At 40.6% G+C, this 20,439-nt stretch overlaps 2 protein-coding genes across 2 annotated transcripts in view; one reads left to right on the plus strand and one right to left on the minus strand.

Annotated features, from left to right (window-relative positions):
• LOC115628327 overlaps nt 1-15,652 on the minus strand; it is a 42,526-nt gene extending 26,874 nt beyond the window's left edge. The window contains exons 1-2 of the mRNA XM_030524384.1: nt 15,011-15,652; nt 14,180-14,959 (exon numbers count right to left, since the gene is read on the minus strand). Coding sequence (XP_030380244.1) covers nt 14,180-14,959; nt 15,011-15,652 — 1,422 coding nt within the window. The remainder of the gene's footprint in view (nt 1-14,179; nt 14,960-15,010) is intronic.
• Nucleotides 1-20,439, plus strand: part of LOC115628352 (elongation factor-like GTPase 1) — a 118,608-nt gene that overhangs the window by 31,302 nt on the left and 66,867 nt on the right. The gene's annotated exons all lie outside the window — the stretch shown is intronic.

The following is a 20,439-nucleotide window of genomic DNA, read 5'->3' on the forward strand; positions in this document are numbered from 1 at the left end:
CTTAATTTTAAACAAATGTGTTTTGGGGGAGTTCTACCTATATAGTATGATGCTTAGCATAGATATGTTTAGATAGGTGAAGTTATTGGCTGGCGGAATCACTCTCGCTTTCATCTACATTAAATGAGAAATAATTTTGATCTTATTTAAATTTTAAGCGAATCACTATTCGAGCAAAAATTTGTTATTACTTATATTTTCCCTTAAATTAGATAAAGCTGAAGCCCACTTTAAGCACATAACTGAAGCAACATTGAACAGTAGCTTTTGTTTGTATTAGGAGGTCTCGACACCTTTGCTGAACTTGCTGAACCTAAAAAGACATTATTACATTCCTATAACTTTAGGATTAAAGGGAAGAGATGCAAGGTTCGTTTGATGTGCAAAATGATGCGGAATAGCTATACAAGCGGTCTGTATTTCAGGATACTTGTAAATTTCTGTTTCGTGCGGTCTCTTTTAAACAATTTCTACCGTGTCAGCTTTCTTAGACACTCGAGACGCCTTAGCTCAGCATTGTCAGCCATTGTAATGATCGATATTCACATACAAGTATACGATGTCTTCGCACATGTTCATAAGTATACTTCTGGCATATACACAAATATTTACTTTTTCATAACAGCAAAAGCGATAGCAACAACAACTAAGTGCATTCGAATACTTGTAATATCCGTAATATACAAAAGGCTTTCAATATGCTCGTATCTCTAACAACAACTTAGTTTATACGACTATCTGTGCATAGAAGTGTGTGATAGTTGTGGCTTTATGGCAAGAGCTTGTTGCTGTTGTTGTTGTTGGCCGTTCGCTGTAGGGCACATTTGTGCGCTCAAGTTGTGCGTCGGTTGCTGTTGCTGCGGTGGCTCTATGGCCCAGTGGCACGTTGTCTGGCTTGCTTTTCCTTGGATTTGTTGTTGTTGTTATTATTGTTTCTGTTGTTGTTGCTGCTGCTGCTAGGGTTTGTTGTTTCTGATTATTTTTCTTTATGGAAATTGACACTTTTGTCGTAGTTGTTGTTGCAATACATAGTTCTCCTTGCTGTTGTTCTTGGCCCTTATTAAAAATTGTGTCAAGCTGTCAGCAATTACAACCACAGTCAACTGTCAGTCTGTCATTCAGCTCATAAATTTAACCTAAAAACTGACCACAGTTCTTGTAAATCCATGCGATGTAGTTGAATGAAGTTGATGAAGTTGAATTGAGAGACATTTGGCCCCCCTTGTGAATGCAAGGGAGGCACTTTTGCGGATATTAAAAAATTAATAATAATTGCTACAGGAAGAAGTAATTGGAATTAATCTATATATTTGATGATGCTAGGGTTCTAATTATTATACTGCGAGGTCCTATAAGCTGTACCCAAAGGAATAAAGATTATTCTAAAGTGCGAATGTATAAAAAATACAAAAGGAGACGTGGCAGGCCCCATATACTTGTACACATTTTCTTGATCAGTATAACGAGCTGTATGAGCGTACAAGACAAATAGTACTAAACTTGTATACCCATGTACGGGTTCATAAAATGTTTGTAAAGTGTTGTTTTCTGAGAAGTGAGTATAGAGTAATTAACAGTTCTGTTCACTCCATTCCATCCATGTTTCAATTGTATAGATTAAATGCTTCATTTATAGAAATTAATATTAATAAGTTGTTAACATAATGCACTTTTTAGATTAACATTTCAGTTTGAGTTATGATTAAGGGATTCATTACTTTATATCCACTCTTATTTGCCAATAATTTGCTCTTTTAAGTTCTGACATTTTTGGAGATTGTAATGCGTTGTTTTTAAAAGTGTTTGTAATTATACGTATATACATTATTTATTTATTTTTCATAGCCTTAGCCAAGTACCAAAAGAATTTAAAAGGAGGAATAAGATCAGTTAAAGGTTTAAAAGGAGTTCTTCTTTGACACGGAATCGTAAAGTTTTTTTTAGCCTTTTTTTTAGTCTAATTATTCGGTTCAAAGCTTTACTGTTGTTTGTTTCAAAATTTGAGAGTTTATTAATGTCTTCCGATTTATAGACATATTTATGTACATATGTACATTCACAAATGTATATTGTAATTACATATATTTTACATACATATATGCACATTCTGTCTCAAGAGTAAGATTCGATAGTCAGTGAGCTTCCGTTTCTGCAAAAGTTTGTGTCTGACTCATACGTAGATGCCATATGGAAATGCGGCCCTCTGGCCCTACCTAGGAATATTATTAAAGTGAGTTGCAAGTCTGTTACAGCAAGTAATAGATAGCCAACGCCCATTGAAGATGCCAACTGCTGACTTAACCACACTAAATTGCGCATTTTTATGTCACTGGAAAGGTCGTCTTGTCGGAAAACAAAAAGCATCATCTACTATACGTGTATGTTCCCTGCCATGTACAACAAATTATGCGCTTCGTCCGACAAAGTTGGCGCATTTTTATGCATTAAGTTGGCTACTGTTGCCCATGCCATTGAAGTTGCAAAGGAGGAGTTGCGGCAGCTGTGCAATGTCTAAGTTCATAGCAAGAAATTACAATTTATAAACATAAACATAAATAAATAAAAGGCCGGGGCAACTACTATAAACATAGTCGGGAAGAGAAACTGCAGAAGCAGCAACAGCAGCACTAGTATCGGGAAAAAAATTAGCAATTTAAATTCGTGCCAAGCCCAAAAGCGAAAATTGTGTATGCAATTGCAAATAATATTTTTACAAAAGTTGGCTCGTGTGCAATTTATGGGTTCAGCGGCTATTTGCAACATAGTTGCTGCAACATGTTGCTAATGTGTGGGAGCGCCGCAGCTTGCTGCTGGAGTTTGGCAAGAGCTAGATGTTTGTAGTAAAAGTTGTTGCCAAAAGTTAAAACAGAGATCATAATTTATGGTCCATCTAATGTGTGTGTTTGTGTGTGCTGAGTGAATTGTGTCAATGTGTTGTTTTTAGTGCAACTTGCCACGCCTCTCTTAGCACTTTCTTTTGTATAAGACATAAATATTATGACGCCTTTAATATTAGTGGTTGCTGCTTGGCGGCTTGGCTGTGTGAGAGGTCCGAAAACATTTAGCAGTCAGTAAAAGTTGTTGCTCTACAAAAATCAGCTGGAATGGCGGCAGTCGATTGCTTCTCATGCTTGAAATTATAAGTGCGCCACATTCAGTTGCCATTCAAAACAAAACTTACAATTTATTTTGTTAGTTTTTCGTTGATTGCATTCACCTGCCGCTCTACAGAGACGGAGACGATTTACCGGCCTGTCTTTTTATCCCCACACACACACACAAACACATTAGTCTGTAAAGCTGTGAGTGGGTTTAATGTTGCATGTCGTCTACATCGATTTGCTTTTGCAAGAAGAAAGTTTTATTGCCTCCTGTGTGTGAATGTGTGCACAGGCAGCTCACTCAGATCCATATCTAGATGCAGCCAAAATACTCAACGTTAATTGCTAGCAAACATAGAAATTGCTAAATTAAGATGCCGATGCGTAGATTAGGCCAAGCCGGCTGGCAGACTAGAAGACAAACAGACTGGTAGACTGGCAGACTTAAAACCAAAGTTGCTTGTGCAGCAATCAAGTCGGGCTTAAGGTCAAAGTTGCCCCGACTGCTCATTAAGAAACGCAACATATTGCATTGCCTTCGGGCTATTGCCAAGATATAGTATGTAGGCGTTTCATACAGCTCTCCAGGTGGAGAAAAAGGCCAGTGAAGCAGCATCGGCGTCTCTGCAAATTCAGTTGGTAACGTGGCTCAGATACTCAACTGTTCCCGCTTAGCATAATTTCTTGATTATTTGTTTAGAAAGTACAATAAATTTATAGACCATAAATGTGAAAATTGCCATGCCATGCCACATGCCGCGTTTGCCTTATAAATTATTTATCAATTCTAAGACCGCGCAATTCAATAGAATATAAAAGCAATAAAAAATGAATCTTTCGATGCGCAGATTGCTTACTCTTCTAAAATCTTTTACCTCTAATATTTCTATAGAAACTTCATGGAGCTTTAAGCTGAATTTCGCTCAATTCATAAATAATATAAAGTATGTAATTCAAGAAATAAAAGTTTTAAATATATATCGACTATTTTTTAACTGATTATTTCTAAATGGCATTTAAGTATACTCCAGTAAAATGGATGAAAATGGATATTGTTTGACTAAAAAAATGGGTTCAGTTTTCTTTATAAAAGTAAAGTTTATTATGCAGATTTTAAAACTCAAGAAGTTTTTTATAATAAGACGATCGTTTTTATGACAAAAATGGATGCATTGGGAGAATATCAAAGATTCAAAAATTGCTATATCAAATAAAATTGTTAAATGCAAGCAGAAATCGTAAGCAGCAGGTTTCAGATGCAGTTTATTTTATGTTTAAGGCTTAGAAAATTATAATTATTATATTTTGAAAACAATGTAAAAAAATATTAGGAGCCATATTTAAAGAAATTAATTTTCAATTATATCAATATTTTTAAGCACTTGTTTGCATGATATCTTTATGCTATAGACTCAGGCTGTATCGGGCCCAGGTAGCCAGATGGTAAGCAAAATACATCAATTAGATATTATTTTACAAGTACGAGTATATAGTTTTGTTGGATTATGATTATTGCATTGGGTTGTGATAACTTTCCCTGTGCGTTTCAAATATTATATAAAAGTTGGGGGTGCATTGCAGAAAAAACGGCAAAATTAGATAAAGCAATTGTATAAATTGTTTTTGTTGCCGCCGTATTTGCAGGAAATAGAAATACTATATGTACGAGTGTGGCAGCAGCAAGAAACTGAGGTAAATGCAAAAAGCAAAAATGTGATTTAAATGCAATCGAGTTTTCTGCTACAATTACACGACCTAGAAAGTCAGAGCAGCAGAAAGTAAAACAACAACAACACCAACGTTAAAACAGAGCTTAGCAAATGCGGCACAGCCACAGCCAATGGGCTAACGTGCAAAAGCCGCAGTTGATTTTGCTTTTAGCCATTGACTTTGACTTTGGATTTTCTCGACCACGGCCAAAAGCGAGCTTGCGAAAATTTGTAACATATTTGCCAGGCGACGGCAGGTGAGAGGGCAAGAGTGCAGGATGGTAAGAGTGTAAGAGTGTGTTGAGGGGGATGTGGGGGTTGTGTCTCGAGTGCTTTGTAATGCAAATAGTTTGTCGAGAGCGGCCCAAGAGACATTTTACAATTAGTTTCAAATGCTTTGAGATCTTAATTTGGCATGCACGGCCGAGCAAAGTTTTTTATCGCATTTATTTTTTCGCTTTTATTTTTTTGGGAGGTTTTGAATCGTGCGCCTGCGCACAAAAGTCGTGCGCCGGTTGCTTGCAGCGAATCAGCGAAGCAGCCTTAGCTGCTTGAACGGATGGGCGGATAGGATGGATGGATGGATGGATGGATGGATGGATGGATGGGTAGACAGGCGCAGTGCTACATTGCGATGAGGTGTCAGGTTTGTTTAGCTTGAACTTGATGTAGTTTGTTTTTGGCAGTGTCTAATGATTATTTACACTCTCACTCTCGTCAAGCACTTCAATTCGCTGTAATGGAAAGTGTTTTTTTTTCGTGCGCACGCGCATTCACATTAAGGCATCAATGTCTACTTTGGTGCGCTGGAAAATGCAGAAACGGGTACCTTCATGAACATGTACATAGGCATGGGTATAAGTACAAGCAAATGGAGACGGGGACGAAGATGCATCATTAGCCACTCAATGGCCAGGCGATTAATGTTGCTGACCAGCTGGGGAGCTGAATTGGCATTAGCGATGGACGTTTCGTGTATTTAATTTTTAATCATATACGGATTCGATTTGTTAGGAAAATATATTAATGTCAGAGAAAGAATGTAATTTATTTGTTAACACATTAATGAAAGTTAACCCCTAAAAAAAAGTTTATTTGTATTTTCCTACGCAAGCTTGAATCTCAAATGTCTTATTATGTCCTGTTGTCTACTTTAAACTAAATGCAATGTAATCATAATCTGTTCAAGTTTTGACAATAAAATAATGTTGAGAATAAATATTTAAGAAGCAATTTTGAAAATATTTAAATACAGACATTTAAGTGACATTTTGAATTATATGGGATTAATTTATCAGAAAGAAAATTAAAATATTAGTCTTAAAGAAGTTTTTTTTAAAGAGATCAGATGGTTTCAAAATATGAGAAGAGACTGAAGTTACACGGGATAGCACATTAAGAGTATTTACTCTAAAATCAGTCGATATTTTGATTTAAAGAATTGAAATTAGTAAAAACTTAATTCAATTGCACCAGAAATGGTTTTATATCTTTTTGCAATTATTTGTTTATACATGGAGTTATGTCTACAAAATTGGTATTTAATTACTGTCTGCTTGAACCTGTCAAAGATATGTTTCAAGTATACATTTTCATTTGAAACAAGTATATAAAAGTATATACTATACGTATGTACTTATTGAGTCTGCAACTCTTTTTCTTGTTAACGAACATAACGATCGAGACGGAAATCATGGTTTGCTCTTGAAATATCCGACACATCCTCTGGTCCACCTCTACTAGACATGATCAATAGGATGCAGCACAGCAACTGCAAATTAAATGGCAGCAAAATTGTGAGCAGTACGCACAATACGCCTTGGTCCACATGATAAATGTGGGCTGTAAATTCATGCCAATTCGTTGGCCTGGCTAGTTGGTAGAAAACGGCAGCCAAGTCATTCCTATAAATTGCTTCGAATTGTAGATAAATTATTTAACCATGCCACTCACAGTGCCACATTATTCAACTCAATGCAACATTGTTGCAAAAAAAAAAGAAGAAAAACAACAACTAAAAACCTAAAAGAAGGGGAAAAATACTATCCAACAGATACAAATGATGTTGAGCGTTGTGGACGCATTTTAATTGAAAAGCGGCTTCGGGTTTTGTGCTTATTGTTATTGTTGTTGCTGCTTCAATTGTATCTGCTGGCGCCAAGGCATAACTAATTGCTGTCCAGACCCGACTTGGGGGCTCTTAGGTTTTAATTTTTGTAGGGCATGCAACGTAAGTATGGCCAACAGAAATTTCACTTTTCATTGAAACTAGCCTTAGATTCGCACGCAATTTGAACGGTTCAACGAAATATACTTGTATATATAAAAGGTAAATATGTTGTTTCTGTTATTTATTTCCGTAACTGGCGGCAAACGAAAGCAAGTGTTTGTTTCTGCTGCTTTTGCTGATATCTTAAGCAATTTCATTTCAAACGAACAAAAATAAATAAATTACTGTTATTAGAGGGCTGCCGGTTTTGGGTTTTGGTTTTGTTTTCGCTGAGGCACGCCCCCCCAGGCTGCCTAATTGTTAGTAAAAGTTTTGGCTACTCTTTTTCTGACATTTCGTATTGTTATTATATTTGTTGTTGTTGTTGTTGGTATTTGCTGCTTTGCAAGTAAAACAAAAATGATTTAATAAATCATCATGTTGGCCGCAAACCCTTTCTCGAAAACAGTTAGAAAGCCGGCTTTCTTCTCTACGCTTGTTCATTGTTCGATTTTTCCTAATCATATGAATAATGTCTGCGCCTGCCTCCGCCTCTGCCTCTGCCTCTGCGTGTGTCTCTGCCACCGCCTCTGCATCTGCCTCATTGACTTGCTCGCTTTCTGCTCCATTGCTTTCATTTACATTTGATCGAGCATTTCGCTGGCCTGCAGAGTTTTCAGCTAACAACTTCGAGTGCTACCAGTTTTTGAAATCAACAAACAGTTGATTTTGCTTTTAGCCATTGACTTTGACTTTGGATTTTCTTTGGCTGGATGCCGCTGATGTCTTCTAACTTGTAATCGCTTTGGGAAATTAGCATAACTTTAGGCGCTTAATGTCAGCTACGATGGCCTAACGGTGCCTCTAATCAACCATTTGTGTTAACAATCATTGATGAAGCGGTTCGCCAAGCACTGCCGATTATGCAACGGACCAAAATGTACATTTTTATTTTGCAGCTGGCTATTGCATTCGTGCCGCTGTTGCGATCGGGAAAGGATTGTGGCGGTGTTTACGAAAATAAATATTAAATGAAGAGGTTAGAAGCTCAGCTAGTGCTGTTTGTAACTAATCTTAAATATTAGGGAGAATAAATTTGTAAAATGTTATAAAAATTATATTTAATTCTATTTTACAAATATTTGTGCTCTTCAGGCACGATTATATACTTCGGTTATAAAATGGAGGTAGAACTTATGTATGAAAAACTAAAATATTCGATTAGGAGTAATTTTTGAAGATTATTTTGGAATCTTATATTAAGATAAGATAAAGGTCGCGTAATTATTAAAAAGAGAAAGTAAAGATAAAACTGCGCCAGTAGAATTTAAGGTTTTTGGGGAGGTTACTGCAATCACGCAGCTCATAAGGCTCATAAGAAACCTATTGTATTGATAGGACAAGCCTAAGCTTATTGCTGTTCGTCAAGGATTCCCCAACCGGTTTTTCCACCACTTTGTAAAAATTAGTTGATTTTGTTTTTATAAGAAATGTTGAATAAATTGTATGGCAAATAATACAATTGGTATTGAGAATATTATTGTCATAGATTATATATACAGAACTGATTAACTCGATATTGTCTATAAATTTCAAGATTTTTAAGCTACATTCAACAGCTTATCATCAGCAAACATTTGGAGCATAGAAAACTCATTCATCTGCAATTCCAAGGAAAATATACATATAATATAAGTATTATATTATATTTTAACAGCTCATCATGAACGGTTAAACATGGCCTTTCTCCTTTGAAGCCTGTCTTTGGAAAACAAGCAGGTTTCCCATTCTTATATTGAAATATTTTGTGCGAATTGACAATTTTTCTTTTTTCGAACAATCCTTGCTTAAATTCCGTAAAAAAAGGAGCTGCCTTCAATCGGCATTATCCCCAGTCGCACTGAGAAGGAGTTTGGAAGCATTTCATTGCAGCTTAGGTTAGAGCCTGGCCAACACTTTCCAACAACCAGCCCACACATTTTCTGCATGACTTGACATGACTTGTGCCATTGTCAATCATGGGACTTAGCCATGCTCGTGCCCGCTGCTCCCTGCCCCCCCTTTGTTATCATCAAAAACTGATCGAGGTAACATGACGTGCGCAGTTGCAGCTGCCAATGGTCAGCAGTCGGAATCGTACTCGGACCTGAACCCGGGCCCGCATTAGACATAGTCGTTTGCTGTTCATCCATTCGTCTATCCGGCTGTCTGGCTGTCTGGCTGTGAGGCTGTCCGTTTGGCTGGCTCTCTTTCCGTCTCGTTACAAACTGTTACAAATTTTACACTTTTCAGAAAGTGCGCGCGCCTTATAATCGAATTGTTCCGGGAAAATGTTTTCAAAATGAATGCCGGCCTTTGATTTTCGACCGACGCGCACGCGGGGGCCGCTGTTTGTCATAATTTATGATTTGTTTAAATTACACTAACTGCAATTCACTTTTGTCTTGTGCTTTTCATTTCTTCATTTTATAGTTTTTTCATTTTCTCTGCCTTGCAGCTAAGCGTTGCTACTAGATATGAGCTTGTATGATTACATGCTCTATGCCTTAAGAAATTGCGTGGTGTCATTGTTGTTAGAGGCACGCGGCAAGCGGCAAGCGGCCAGCTTGTGCTGCAGGGATGTTGAGGGGTGAGGGCTGCGAGGAGAAGGGAGGGGACGGGACTTGGGTGGGTTGGTGGCTAACGGCACATGGCAGTGAAACTGCTTCTTAGTTTATTTCTTTTTGTTCAGTTTTGCGCCGACCAATGCAAATACAAAGCTATAATTAATTGCCAGTTACATGCCATCCATGTACATACTTGTACATACGTGTATGATGATGCATTAGACCTGTGCTGAGACCCAAGCCCAAGCTGGATGCGTTCGTTTTGGCGCATGCCATGTTGGGGATTGTTTTTTTTTTTTTTTTTTGTTTTTGTATCTTTGTTTTTTGCATAACTGCTGAGCTGGTTGGTAATTAGACGAGTTGAGAGCGTGAAAAAGTCGCATGTCAGTTGCATCATACTACATCGCAGAGATGTTTCTGACAGTGAAGTGCAATTCACTCCACTTATGACCCGGTGGAGTCGTCTACTTGCCACTTGCATTCGATTGGCATGCGGCAGTGGCATGTAAATTTCTATAACGGTAATTTAAATCTCTTCCCCACAATCAAACCTTGGACACATGCGAGCTGCGCTCAAACCATTGACATTGAAATCTTGAGTCATATTTTAGAGCATTGTGGAAATAGAACACATCGTCATTTATTGAGTTTGTGCTTTTAATTTGTTAATATATTGTATCATTAGCACCTTTAAAGATTTGTTCTCAGACAGCGGCTTGATAGAAAGCGAGTGTAAATAAAGGCGAGCGAAAGTTTTTGTTGCTATATACTACTCATGATAGTATGTATTATATTCTATGCAAATCCGTGTCGATGTCTGATAGATAATAGTCGCAGCTTCTTTTGTCCGATTAGTGTCAGCTTTGTGTGACAATTAAGCGCTACTTTATTTGATGAGTTTTTCTGACTTTGGCAGAATTTTGTTGTTTTTTTCTCTCTCTCTTTCCTCAACAATGTGTTAATTACTGCGGACTCGCGGTTGATGTGTTTTATTGTTGCTTTTGTTGTTGTTGGAAACAAAACCGTAAAACAAATCTGTGCTTAATCGTTAATTTATGATTTTTGTAGCGGTAAACGACAGCCAACAATCAGCAACGCCGCTCCGACCAATGCCCAGCTCCATTCGTGGCTGGGGCTGTGGTTGTGGTTGTGGATTCGGATTCGGATGGGTTGCTTGCTTGGTCGCACATGGGTAACTCATAAAGTTCGTTTTAATTGGAAGGTGCGGCGCGTGTGTGTGTAGCATTGATTCGATTTAATTTTATGGCTTTCCGAATCAAACGAAAAACATCCCGAATGTTTAGTCAATGAACACCAATTAAAAAATATATAACATGTTTTGCATAGCTAGATTCGTAGCGTAGCGGTGGCTCTAAATGAAATTCGCTTTGGCTTGGCTTCTGATTGATTGTTTGCCGGAAATACTAGCTGTGTTGTATCTGGGATTACATAAGATAATTGGATAAGGTCGTTAATTAGTTGCATACCTGCTGCGCGCAGGTATCGCCAAAGAGTTGGTTTGATCGTTGTGAGGATTTGAATAAGTATGCTATAATATCCACAGACGCAAAAAGTAAGCTTTCTTTCTCAAAAGTAGACAGCACAGGTAATAGGATAGGAAAGTTATGTGCATTTTAGATGGGGAAGCATGCTTCTAATGAGTGGATTAAGAGATTAACATTCTCATCATTTTGTTTTCAGACTTAGCTCTTATTCTCTTTCTCTTGCTTTCATTACCCTCTCCATCCAATGCGTAAACTAGTCTGGTGCGAATGTATGTTACACCCACAATGTGGCGATCACATATACATATTTTCTTGAACAATATTACAAGATAATTAGTCTGTATGAATGGTGGGGTTTCGGAGTGTATAAGAGTAATCAAACTTAGATGTTTACAACTTTTTGCTGATAATAACCAACTAAATCAATGTTGTCCAGTCATTTCAAAAATAAGGAAAGAATGAACGGTTTAAGGCTATCCAATCAAAATACCAGAAAAGACTGTCACAAAGTCTCAGATTAGAGCCCAAAGCATTTAGCGCGCATGCTCAAAGCTTAAAACGGCATCAAACGATGCAGCCGCACGGCTAGCGATCAGTTGTTAAGCCGCTGAACAAACCAATTTAGTTAGTCAGCAACAAACAATTAAAGACTTCATTATAGTCGGGCGTATAGCCTATTTAGGTGCGGATATGTGACTGCAATTTTAATTAGGCACACGGTCATTGATAGAGGGGAGAGGGAGAGGGAGAGAGGAAGTTAGGGAGACAGGGAGACAGAGAGATACCTAATGGAACTAACGCATTTTTATTTGCTTAATTTTCTTTACAGGTAAGTTAACCTGCTGCTGTCAACCTGTTGTTGGATCTACTGCTGCCGCTAATGTGTTTGTGTGTCAGACAGAACGCAGGTAGAACGTGGAGCACCGACTCGCTTAACCTGTCGATATTGGATAGGCAATTGTTGGCCAGCAGCAATGTGTGTCGGCGTCATCATCGTCATTGATGTCGTCGTCAATGGCAATTGGCAATTGCCAATCGCTGTCTCTGGCCATAAATTATGTTGTGCTTAGCTTGCGCCAGAGAGTCCAGCATTGGAGTCTTGAAGCGAACCAAACCATGCGAGTCGTCGTCGTCATAGGCGCACATCAAAATTTATAGGTCAGTAGTTGCAACAAATTACTATCGAGATGTGCAGGCTGACTTCGATTGCATTATGGAATGTGAGTTAGAGAAGCTGTGTGTGAAGCTGGTGACTTGTTGGCGACTATGTGGACTGTCTGCCCTCAGTCTTGGGACAGTGTTCATCGCTGCCTTCTTCGTTTGCCGCTTCATTGGCGCTCCATGTACGAGCATGTGAGGCGAGTGGCCAATTTTGCGCTGGCATGTGCATTGGAACGTGAAAATTAATAAGCAGTCTGTGCCCTTGCCACCACCAGTTTCCCCCTAAATATATTTATATATAAATACATATTTCCTGCTTTGCCGGCTTCTAACAACATGTGAAAAGCTGCCTGTCGTCTGCATTGCCAAAAACTGACCCACTCACTATACCCTGCAAGTTTGTCCATTGTCTCGGGACATTTAAGCGCCGTTGCCAAACAAGCAGCTCTCGACAATTGTTGTTTCTCTCGTTGCTGTTTGTTGTTGTTGTTGTTGCTGTTGCTGTTGCCTTGTTGCCTGTCGTCCCAACTTATGACAATCGATTTGCAATGGAAAGCCAAAGCCTTGAAGCGCTCCATTTATAACAAGTGGCTCGCTAGGCGCTCGCCTCTGTACTTGGGTGCCACTCCAATCGTTTTTTTTTTTCTTTCTTTCTTTCTTTCTTCTTATTTGAACTTTTTGCTGCTGATGCTGTTGTTGCTACAGACTGTTGCTGTTGCTGTTACTGTTGTGTTGCAGCTCTTGTCGTTGTCATCAACATTGGTTTCAACCGCCGCCGTTGTTGTTGTCGTCGCTGGCGTTGTTACAGTTTAAAAGTCAAGTTGTACCAATAATTCTGCATTTGACATTCATCGGCTGTGCTTTTTTGTTTTGGCTTGAGTTGCGGTCCAAACGGCCCAAAACTGTTTTTTAAGCATGGCTAACCACAAGTTGTCGCTATCGTTGCTGTTGTTGTTGTTGTTATATTGTGTTGGGAAAGTGCATATAGAGATATGCGCATAAGTTTAGGATACTCCGCTGCTAATTAAGCGGAAAATGTCAACATTAACCGCTAAGTCAATTTCCCAGTCAATGCCAAAATGTTGCAGTAATAACTATTTCCTACAGTCAAATCAGTCTATGATGACCACTAGGGATAAAAGGATACTGATTGTCCAGATGGTCTGGGAAAAGTATTACAATTATTGTTATGTTTTTATTTGCGATGATAGCTCGTAGGTTTTGTTTTATAAATACGTGTACATAAATTAAAAGGAGTGCTTCTCAGCACATCAGTGACTTTTCACAGAATTAGGTAATTCAAGAACTATCTATACATGTCCCTTCTCTTTGGCTAGTTTAGAAGAACTACTTCTCTTCACTTTAGCGGATTTAAGACCACGGCTCATTAACGCTAAAATGAGAATTGTTGAATCAAAAATCACGACTCCTAGTAAAGGAAAGGAAGTAAAAAATAAACTTAAATCTTAACTTTCTCTGCTTGGCAACTCCTTCATAAATACTCAATATTAGCCAGAAGCAGGTAAAGGTTCGTGGGCGATAAATAGAATTTGTTGAACTTAGGTTAGGACTGCCTGTACTGTGCAGAAGACAGGAGACAGCAAAGCAGCACACGTCAAAAATGCGCTCATTAAAATCCTGACCAGCGGGCTGGCAACCAACCGGTGACCATTAAGCAGGCGTTCTACGTTGACAGCAGCGCCGCCGCGTGGACGGCCCACCAGTCGGTTGGCTGTATTGGCCGAGTTGGCGACCATTTAGTGGACTGGGTAGATCGGTTCAGGTGGGTGCAAGTTGGTACTAGTAGTTGTAGTTGGTCAACTGGTTGTTTGCGATAGAGAGAGATGGAGAGAGAGAGAGAGAGAGAGAGTTGCTGCGATGCTCTTACCTTATTATCCTTGTTGTTAACGGTTTGCTTCTGCTGATAGTATTCCTCGCGTGCATGTGTGTTTAGGCTATCAATTATGGCCGATGCATTGACGTGCGCATCGTAGACGATGGCATCGTTATTATTACTGCTGTATGTTGAAGAGGGCGAGGCAGCGAGCGCAGCCACTGGTATATTGGCCTGTGGCGTGCGCGTGTAGAGTTGCTCCAAAGGCAGTGCTGGTGTGGCCGAATTGCTGGTTGCTGTCATTGCTGAGCTGCTACTGCTGCTACTTGAGTATAGATTGGGCGTAGTGCCTGTTGCGGAGGCGCTACTGACCTTGTTCTGTTGCTGCAGCACTGGCTTTCCAGGCGTCTGCAGCTTCTGCTGGTAACTGGTGCTAGCGGTCGAGCTTGTGGAGAGTTTCTGCTTGTTGCCACTGCTGGGCGTGCTGGGCCTCTGAGCTGCTGCAGCATTTGCAGCCGCGGTACTCACGCTATTCGGACGCTGACCACGCTTGGGGGCGGCGACCGTATTGGACTTGTGGCCAAAGGGTCGCTTGGTCGCACGATGCTTCAGCTTGCCCATGGTGGTCAGTGTGCGTTGATTGCCGGCACTGGTTGTTGTGGTCGTGCTGGGATCAGCATCGGCTGCTGTAATTGCGGCAATGTTGTTGTTGGAACGTGCGGCCACAAATTGATCATCAGGATCGGTGGCATCGGTCAGCGCATCATCGCTTGTGGTAGAGCCCAGCGACAATTCTGTGCTGTTTGTTTCGTCTTCCGGCTCCATTTCTTCGCCCTCGACAAGCGTGGTCTGTGGGGCTGCAGCTGTTTGCGTCTCTGCTGCCACTTGCTCGCTGGTGCTATCGCCCAATGCTGTATCCATGCTAATGTCTGTGGTGGTGGGCGCCTCTGCGCGCATGAGCGTCGTTTGGGCTGTGACCGCTGCCTGCAGGGCAGCCTGTTCGTCCATAGTTTGTTGCAGTTCCAGCAGTGTGGTCTCGTCTAGCAGCAGCGTGGGATCGGTTTCCGTTTCCATTTGCGCCGTGGGTGGCAATGTGCTGACCTCCTGCTCGCTGCTCAGCTGTTGCTGGGTCGTGCTGCTCTTGGCTGAGGTGTCCTCCTGTTGGCTCAGCTGTAGCTCCTCAATGTCGAGCGACTCCTTGAGCCGCGCGACACGCTCCACAATTCGTGCCAGCATGTCCTTTTGGGGTTCAGGCAAGTTCTTGGTATCCAAGGCCAGCAAACGATCATATTTCTTCATATTGCGCTTCACAGTTTCAATGTCGGCGCGTATTTTGGCAGCTGGAGGTGCCAACGTGGGATTGGAACTCTCCTCGGAGCTGGGCACGAAGTGCGTGCGCGCACGTCGATTGCTGTAGCCCACTAGTTCAATAACGCCGGGATATTCTGCCTGCGTCGAGGCCACCATTATGGCTAGCAGCAGCGTGAAGGTGGCTGCGATGCAGCTCCAGGCTGCACTGTTCGCCATTTTCTTGAACAGAACAGTTTAGATCACAGAAGCGCACAAGCACACACACAGACACAGACACAGCTATAATTACACACACAAAGTTGGTTGGGAGGATCGATTTTCTTGCTTATAAGCTCGCGACACGGTTTCAGTTTCCTTTTGTAATTTTTTTTTCGTTTCCAGTTTATCAGACCAGACCAGACCAGATCTTAGCTCTCACAGACCGCAGCTAAAAACACTTTTTTTATTAACGCATCTGTGCGCGTATTAATGTCAACTAACTGTTCTTCAGCTCACTGACTCCAAACACTTCACGACCGCACGTCCCTAGTCAAAGTCTCTCCGACTGCTCAGGCGCTTCTTGGGAGACTGGGAGGCTGGGAACACGACCGAAGCGAATATGGCGAATATAGCGAATATTCGAAGACAGACGTTTATGATGCCACTTCTCAATCAATAGTATAGTGTTTATTCAAAATCACACTGCTTTGCTTTTCCCGCTACAGCTCTCACTGTCACTTCTGTATATTTCTTCTATGAGCGCGCGCAGACTTCTAACCCTTACCAACGTCGTATTGCAAATGTTTCAGCGCGCGCTTGCGCAGCGTCTTTTAAAAAATTTTTTCAAGCTTGAGCTTCAGCTGGAAAATGCCAAGAGTCTGAAAGGCAGACTTTTCTCCCATTGCCAGAGCTTCTTTCACCAAGTTCATGGTTAGACGGTATAGACCGGTTTGAAACGAACATGTTGCAAGCGCAGCCGAGTGCTCTCTTTGGTTTGATTGTGTCGCCGTTGGCGCTGCAACTTTCTCTACATTCTCAGCAGCAATGTTGCTGGGCTGTTGCTCAAATGTTGCCGGCTCTTGTTGCTACTTTTGCTGTTGGTGCCTTGATAAAAAGTGCCGTAAATTTATTAATAAATGATGCACGCCTTTGCCTTTAATTAATTGAAGCCTTATCGCTGGGCAGCAAGTAGTTAGCTGTTGGTGAGTTTGTGGCTAAAACACTCATCGCCCGCCTACTGTACCATTAAATATGTGTGTGTGTACGCGTATCTTTATATATGTACATGTATATATTTTTATTTTCAATTAACCATGCTAGGCACACTTTTGTACACTCACTTGGCGGCTGACCGCCTGTCAACATTCTTAACGCTTTCGTCAGTTGTTTGCCGGCTGGCTGACTAGTTGACTGGCCTGGTTCTCTGGCTTTCGCTTCAATGTCACTGCCTCAGACATTAACTGTCATCGATTTGACTGCGAAAATTGTCGAGTCAAGAGAGATGGAATAAAACGGGTTAAACCTGACGCTTCACGCCTTGGCTGCTGCTTCTACCGCTTCTACCGTCCATTGTTGTTGTTCTTCTTCTCCTTGCTGTGGCGGCTTTTGTTGTAATTTTCTACTTCAATTTAGCTAAACGCTAAGATATTTGTATTAATTTGTCGCATGTTGTTGTGTTTAATTAGCAGAAACATCGCTGCTCAAGCAGCCTCTTATGGCCCTGGCCATCAACATCAACGTCAGAGCTGCGTGTGGCAATGATCTATCACCCATGCGCCCTGTTGCCCCCAGTCCGCCCCCTTTCGCTTATCGTACTGTTGTTGCCTCTGCTGCAATCAACTCGCATCGACTCTGTTGTCGGCTCTTTGTCGTACGTGCCAGGGCTGCTAATGATCTCTATAGATTTCATTTTCTAGCCACATTCTCTGGCTGTTGGCGTCAAAGTTTTGTTCTCATATTTTTGCCATTTAAATTTCCATAGCGCGTTTCGGTCTTCATGGGAAACTGGCGCGTCACAGCCGCAGCACCAAACCAACAACGGCAGCCAATAAAACAATAACAAACGTCGTCGTGTAAAATGCTAACGCTTCCCAGCTACTCGACTCATTTTTCACGTAGCCGCCGCGTAGCCGTGCAGCCAATAAAAGAAACTGAGCGTTAATTAAAAAAATAGCCATAGATCAATGCACCTGATAGATGGTGGGGAAATGTTTCTGTCGCTTTTAGCTGCCAGCAGCCAGCTTCCAGCTCCCGACTGCTGCGTTCTGCCTTCACCGGCCCACTGTGTGTACATTGTATACATTTGGGCAGCCTCGAAAACAGCAGCAGCAACAACAACAACCGCGACTCCGACTGCGACGATGTATGTACGAGTATGTAGATTAACGCGATGCGAAAATTTGCCAGCGGCAAATGTGTCTATAATTCGAGTGTGTGTACACTAGTCAGCAAAAGTGTTTCGAGTATACTTACTGTCTACTTTTTGGCACTTCTGTCGCCTGAATTAATGGAGAATGTGCCGGCTCTGTACTGGCTAAGCCTTACAGAATAAGGGAGAACAATAACTTCGTCGATGTTGGAAAAGTGATAAGCCGAGCTTAACACTAAAGCACTAAGCCTTGCAGTTGGCTGCGTGGAAGTTTGGTGCAGAAAAAAAAAGCCCAATTCTACGCTTCGATATAAATACCAGAGGCTCTACGCAAACTCCTTCTATCATGCTATTATGCTGCATTTATCCATAGCCCTATCTAAATTATTTTCGAGCAATTATTAAACTGTAAAAGAGTACATATATTTGTATATTTTCTTAAAATGCGACCAACAATATTCTGATCATATTTTTATTTGCAACTAAGATCCTAAAAGTGAAAAAGTGTGAATAGTTTCAAATATGTCTAAAACATTTTGCGGGCATTGTATTCGGAAAGTCAACAGTTGATACTTTTATTTCCAACATTTCGAAAATGTACTTTTCGGCTTCTTCAAGAAATGCTCCTTTTTTAAATTTTTTTTCAAATGTGAATATTAAATAATTGCAAGGGATTACTGGAAAATCTCGCACTCGTCCCCAGAATGAAGAATACTTCAAATAGAGTTATTTAAATTAAATGAATACTTTAATCATTTTGCAAGGAAACTGGTGGAATGCTTGTGTTGCGAAGCCCGTTTCTCATGGACACTGTAATTTATTAATTTTTATTATTAAAATAATATTTTTTACATTTCATTTCATTGTATATACAAGTACATATACTTATGGACATTTCCTTGCCATGCCAACTGATCACCAATTGCTGGCAGATTATTCGCAGAGTTACGTTTATCGCAAAACTTGTCAATATATCGATAATTCGATCGCTTTAATCGTTATCTACCACACACAAAAGAATATTATAACTGGACAGGTCAACAGTAAATGTAGAAATCGAGGATTACTTCAATTGTTCTGTCGAGCCTGGCTCAATATATACACGCCTGAGAAGTGTTACAGAAACAAAACGATTTCATAACGCTTAATGCAACAATTTGTTCCATAATAATTCCAGAAACACAAGAAAAACGCACTCAAATGAATTAATATGCCTTCTTTTTTCATTTAAAGCTAAATATGTATATATCTTAACTAAATATTGGTCTCACGATTTGAATCGTCGTTAAATTCGTTGTGCTGAAGAGTGTAATTGTTATTAATTGTGAGAAAAGCGCTCCCTTTTACGGGCTTGATTGGTCTTGCATCCAAAGGTGCTGCTTTCATTTGGGCGCCTAATTGAGCAGCCCAAGGCGTATGGGACCTTGGAAAAATCATTTTTTACATCGGCTTAAAGCACACCCTGTGTTCTAAACGAATGGCTATAAATGTTGACAAGCCCCAAAGCGCTTCATTAGCATTAAAACTGGTCAGGCTGGTGGTCAGTATTGATGGAGCATGAATGCAGCGTCCAGCATCAAATGACACACATAAGGCATAATAATCATTATAGAATATACTTATATGAGTTGCTGCCGTGACTGCTGTTGCGGCTGTTGCTGCTGTTGCGAGTGGGTGGGGAGACAGTAACGGCAATTGTTGTTGTTGCTGTTGTTGGTGTTGCGTGGCCAAATGTTGCTGGGGACAGGCAACTTTCGTCGGCTTATCTGTATATGCATATGCAACTTTTTGGTATGCAACGCATTGTGGCGTTTTTGCTGTTGCCGCTGCTGCCTCATCAGCGACGCTTACACACTCTTATGCATGCAGTTATAGAAGGCAGCAGCAGCAGCGGCAGCAGCAACATAAAATATGCACCCGATCATCTGGCAGCAACAACACAAGAGCCACAGACACAACAACTTCAACTCTGCCAGCAATGAAAAGCTTTTCAGTTTTTTCTATTCGATTTTAAGCCATGGTTTGGGCCCTTTACTAGCAACTTAGCGTTTAGCATTTGTAGCCAGCTTTGCTTTGCTGTTGCTGCCGCAAGCAACTTTTGGCATAAAGAGCGAGACAGTGAGCGGCGCAGGCGCAGGCGCAGGCAGACTGGAGCAGCAAGTCAAGCGCCGCACTGTGTTGCACACTGCAGTTTTTTGTTATTGTTGTTGTTATACTGGATGCTGCTGCAGTTGCACTCAAGTGCCAATGGCAATATATAGTATACATACATATAAAGTGTTTTTTTTTTTGTTTTTGCTGTACTCGTAGTTGCTTTTTCTACTTTGGCTTTTGTTGTTGTTTATTTCCCTACAGTTTGATCTTTTGGTCTTTGGCGGTAATTTTTGTTGCCTTCTACTACTAGTTGTTGTTGTTGCTGCTGCTGCTGCTGCAACTTTTTCTAGCAATTGTTGCAACGCTTTATTGGCTTTTGGTTACTGTCTGGCTGACTGCGCCTGCGTGGCTGCCTCTGCCATAGCATCGTCGGACTGTTTCTCCTGTTGCTTTTGCATCTATTTCTATTTTCATGTTATCTACAAGTTTTGTCTTCATTTTTATTTTAATAGTGCAAATGATTCTACTTCTTTTGCAAATTGCTGTAGATTTTTTACTAGCG

Source organism: Scaptodrosophila lebanonensis, unplaced genomic scaffold (genome assembly GCF_003285725.1).
Source record: "Scaptodrosophila lebanonensis strain 11010-0011.00,11010-0021.00 unplaced genomic scaffold, SlebRS2 tig00000113-arrow-arrow-pilon, whole genome shotgun sequence".
NCBI classification, from domain to species: domain Eukaryota; kingdom Metazoa; phylum Arthropoda; class Insecta; order Diptera; family Drosophilidae; genus Scaptodrosophila; species Scaptodrosophila lebanonensis.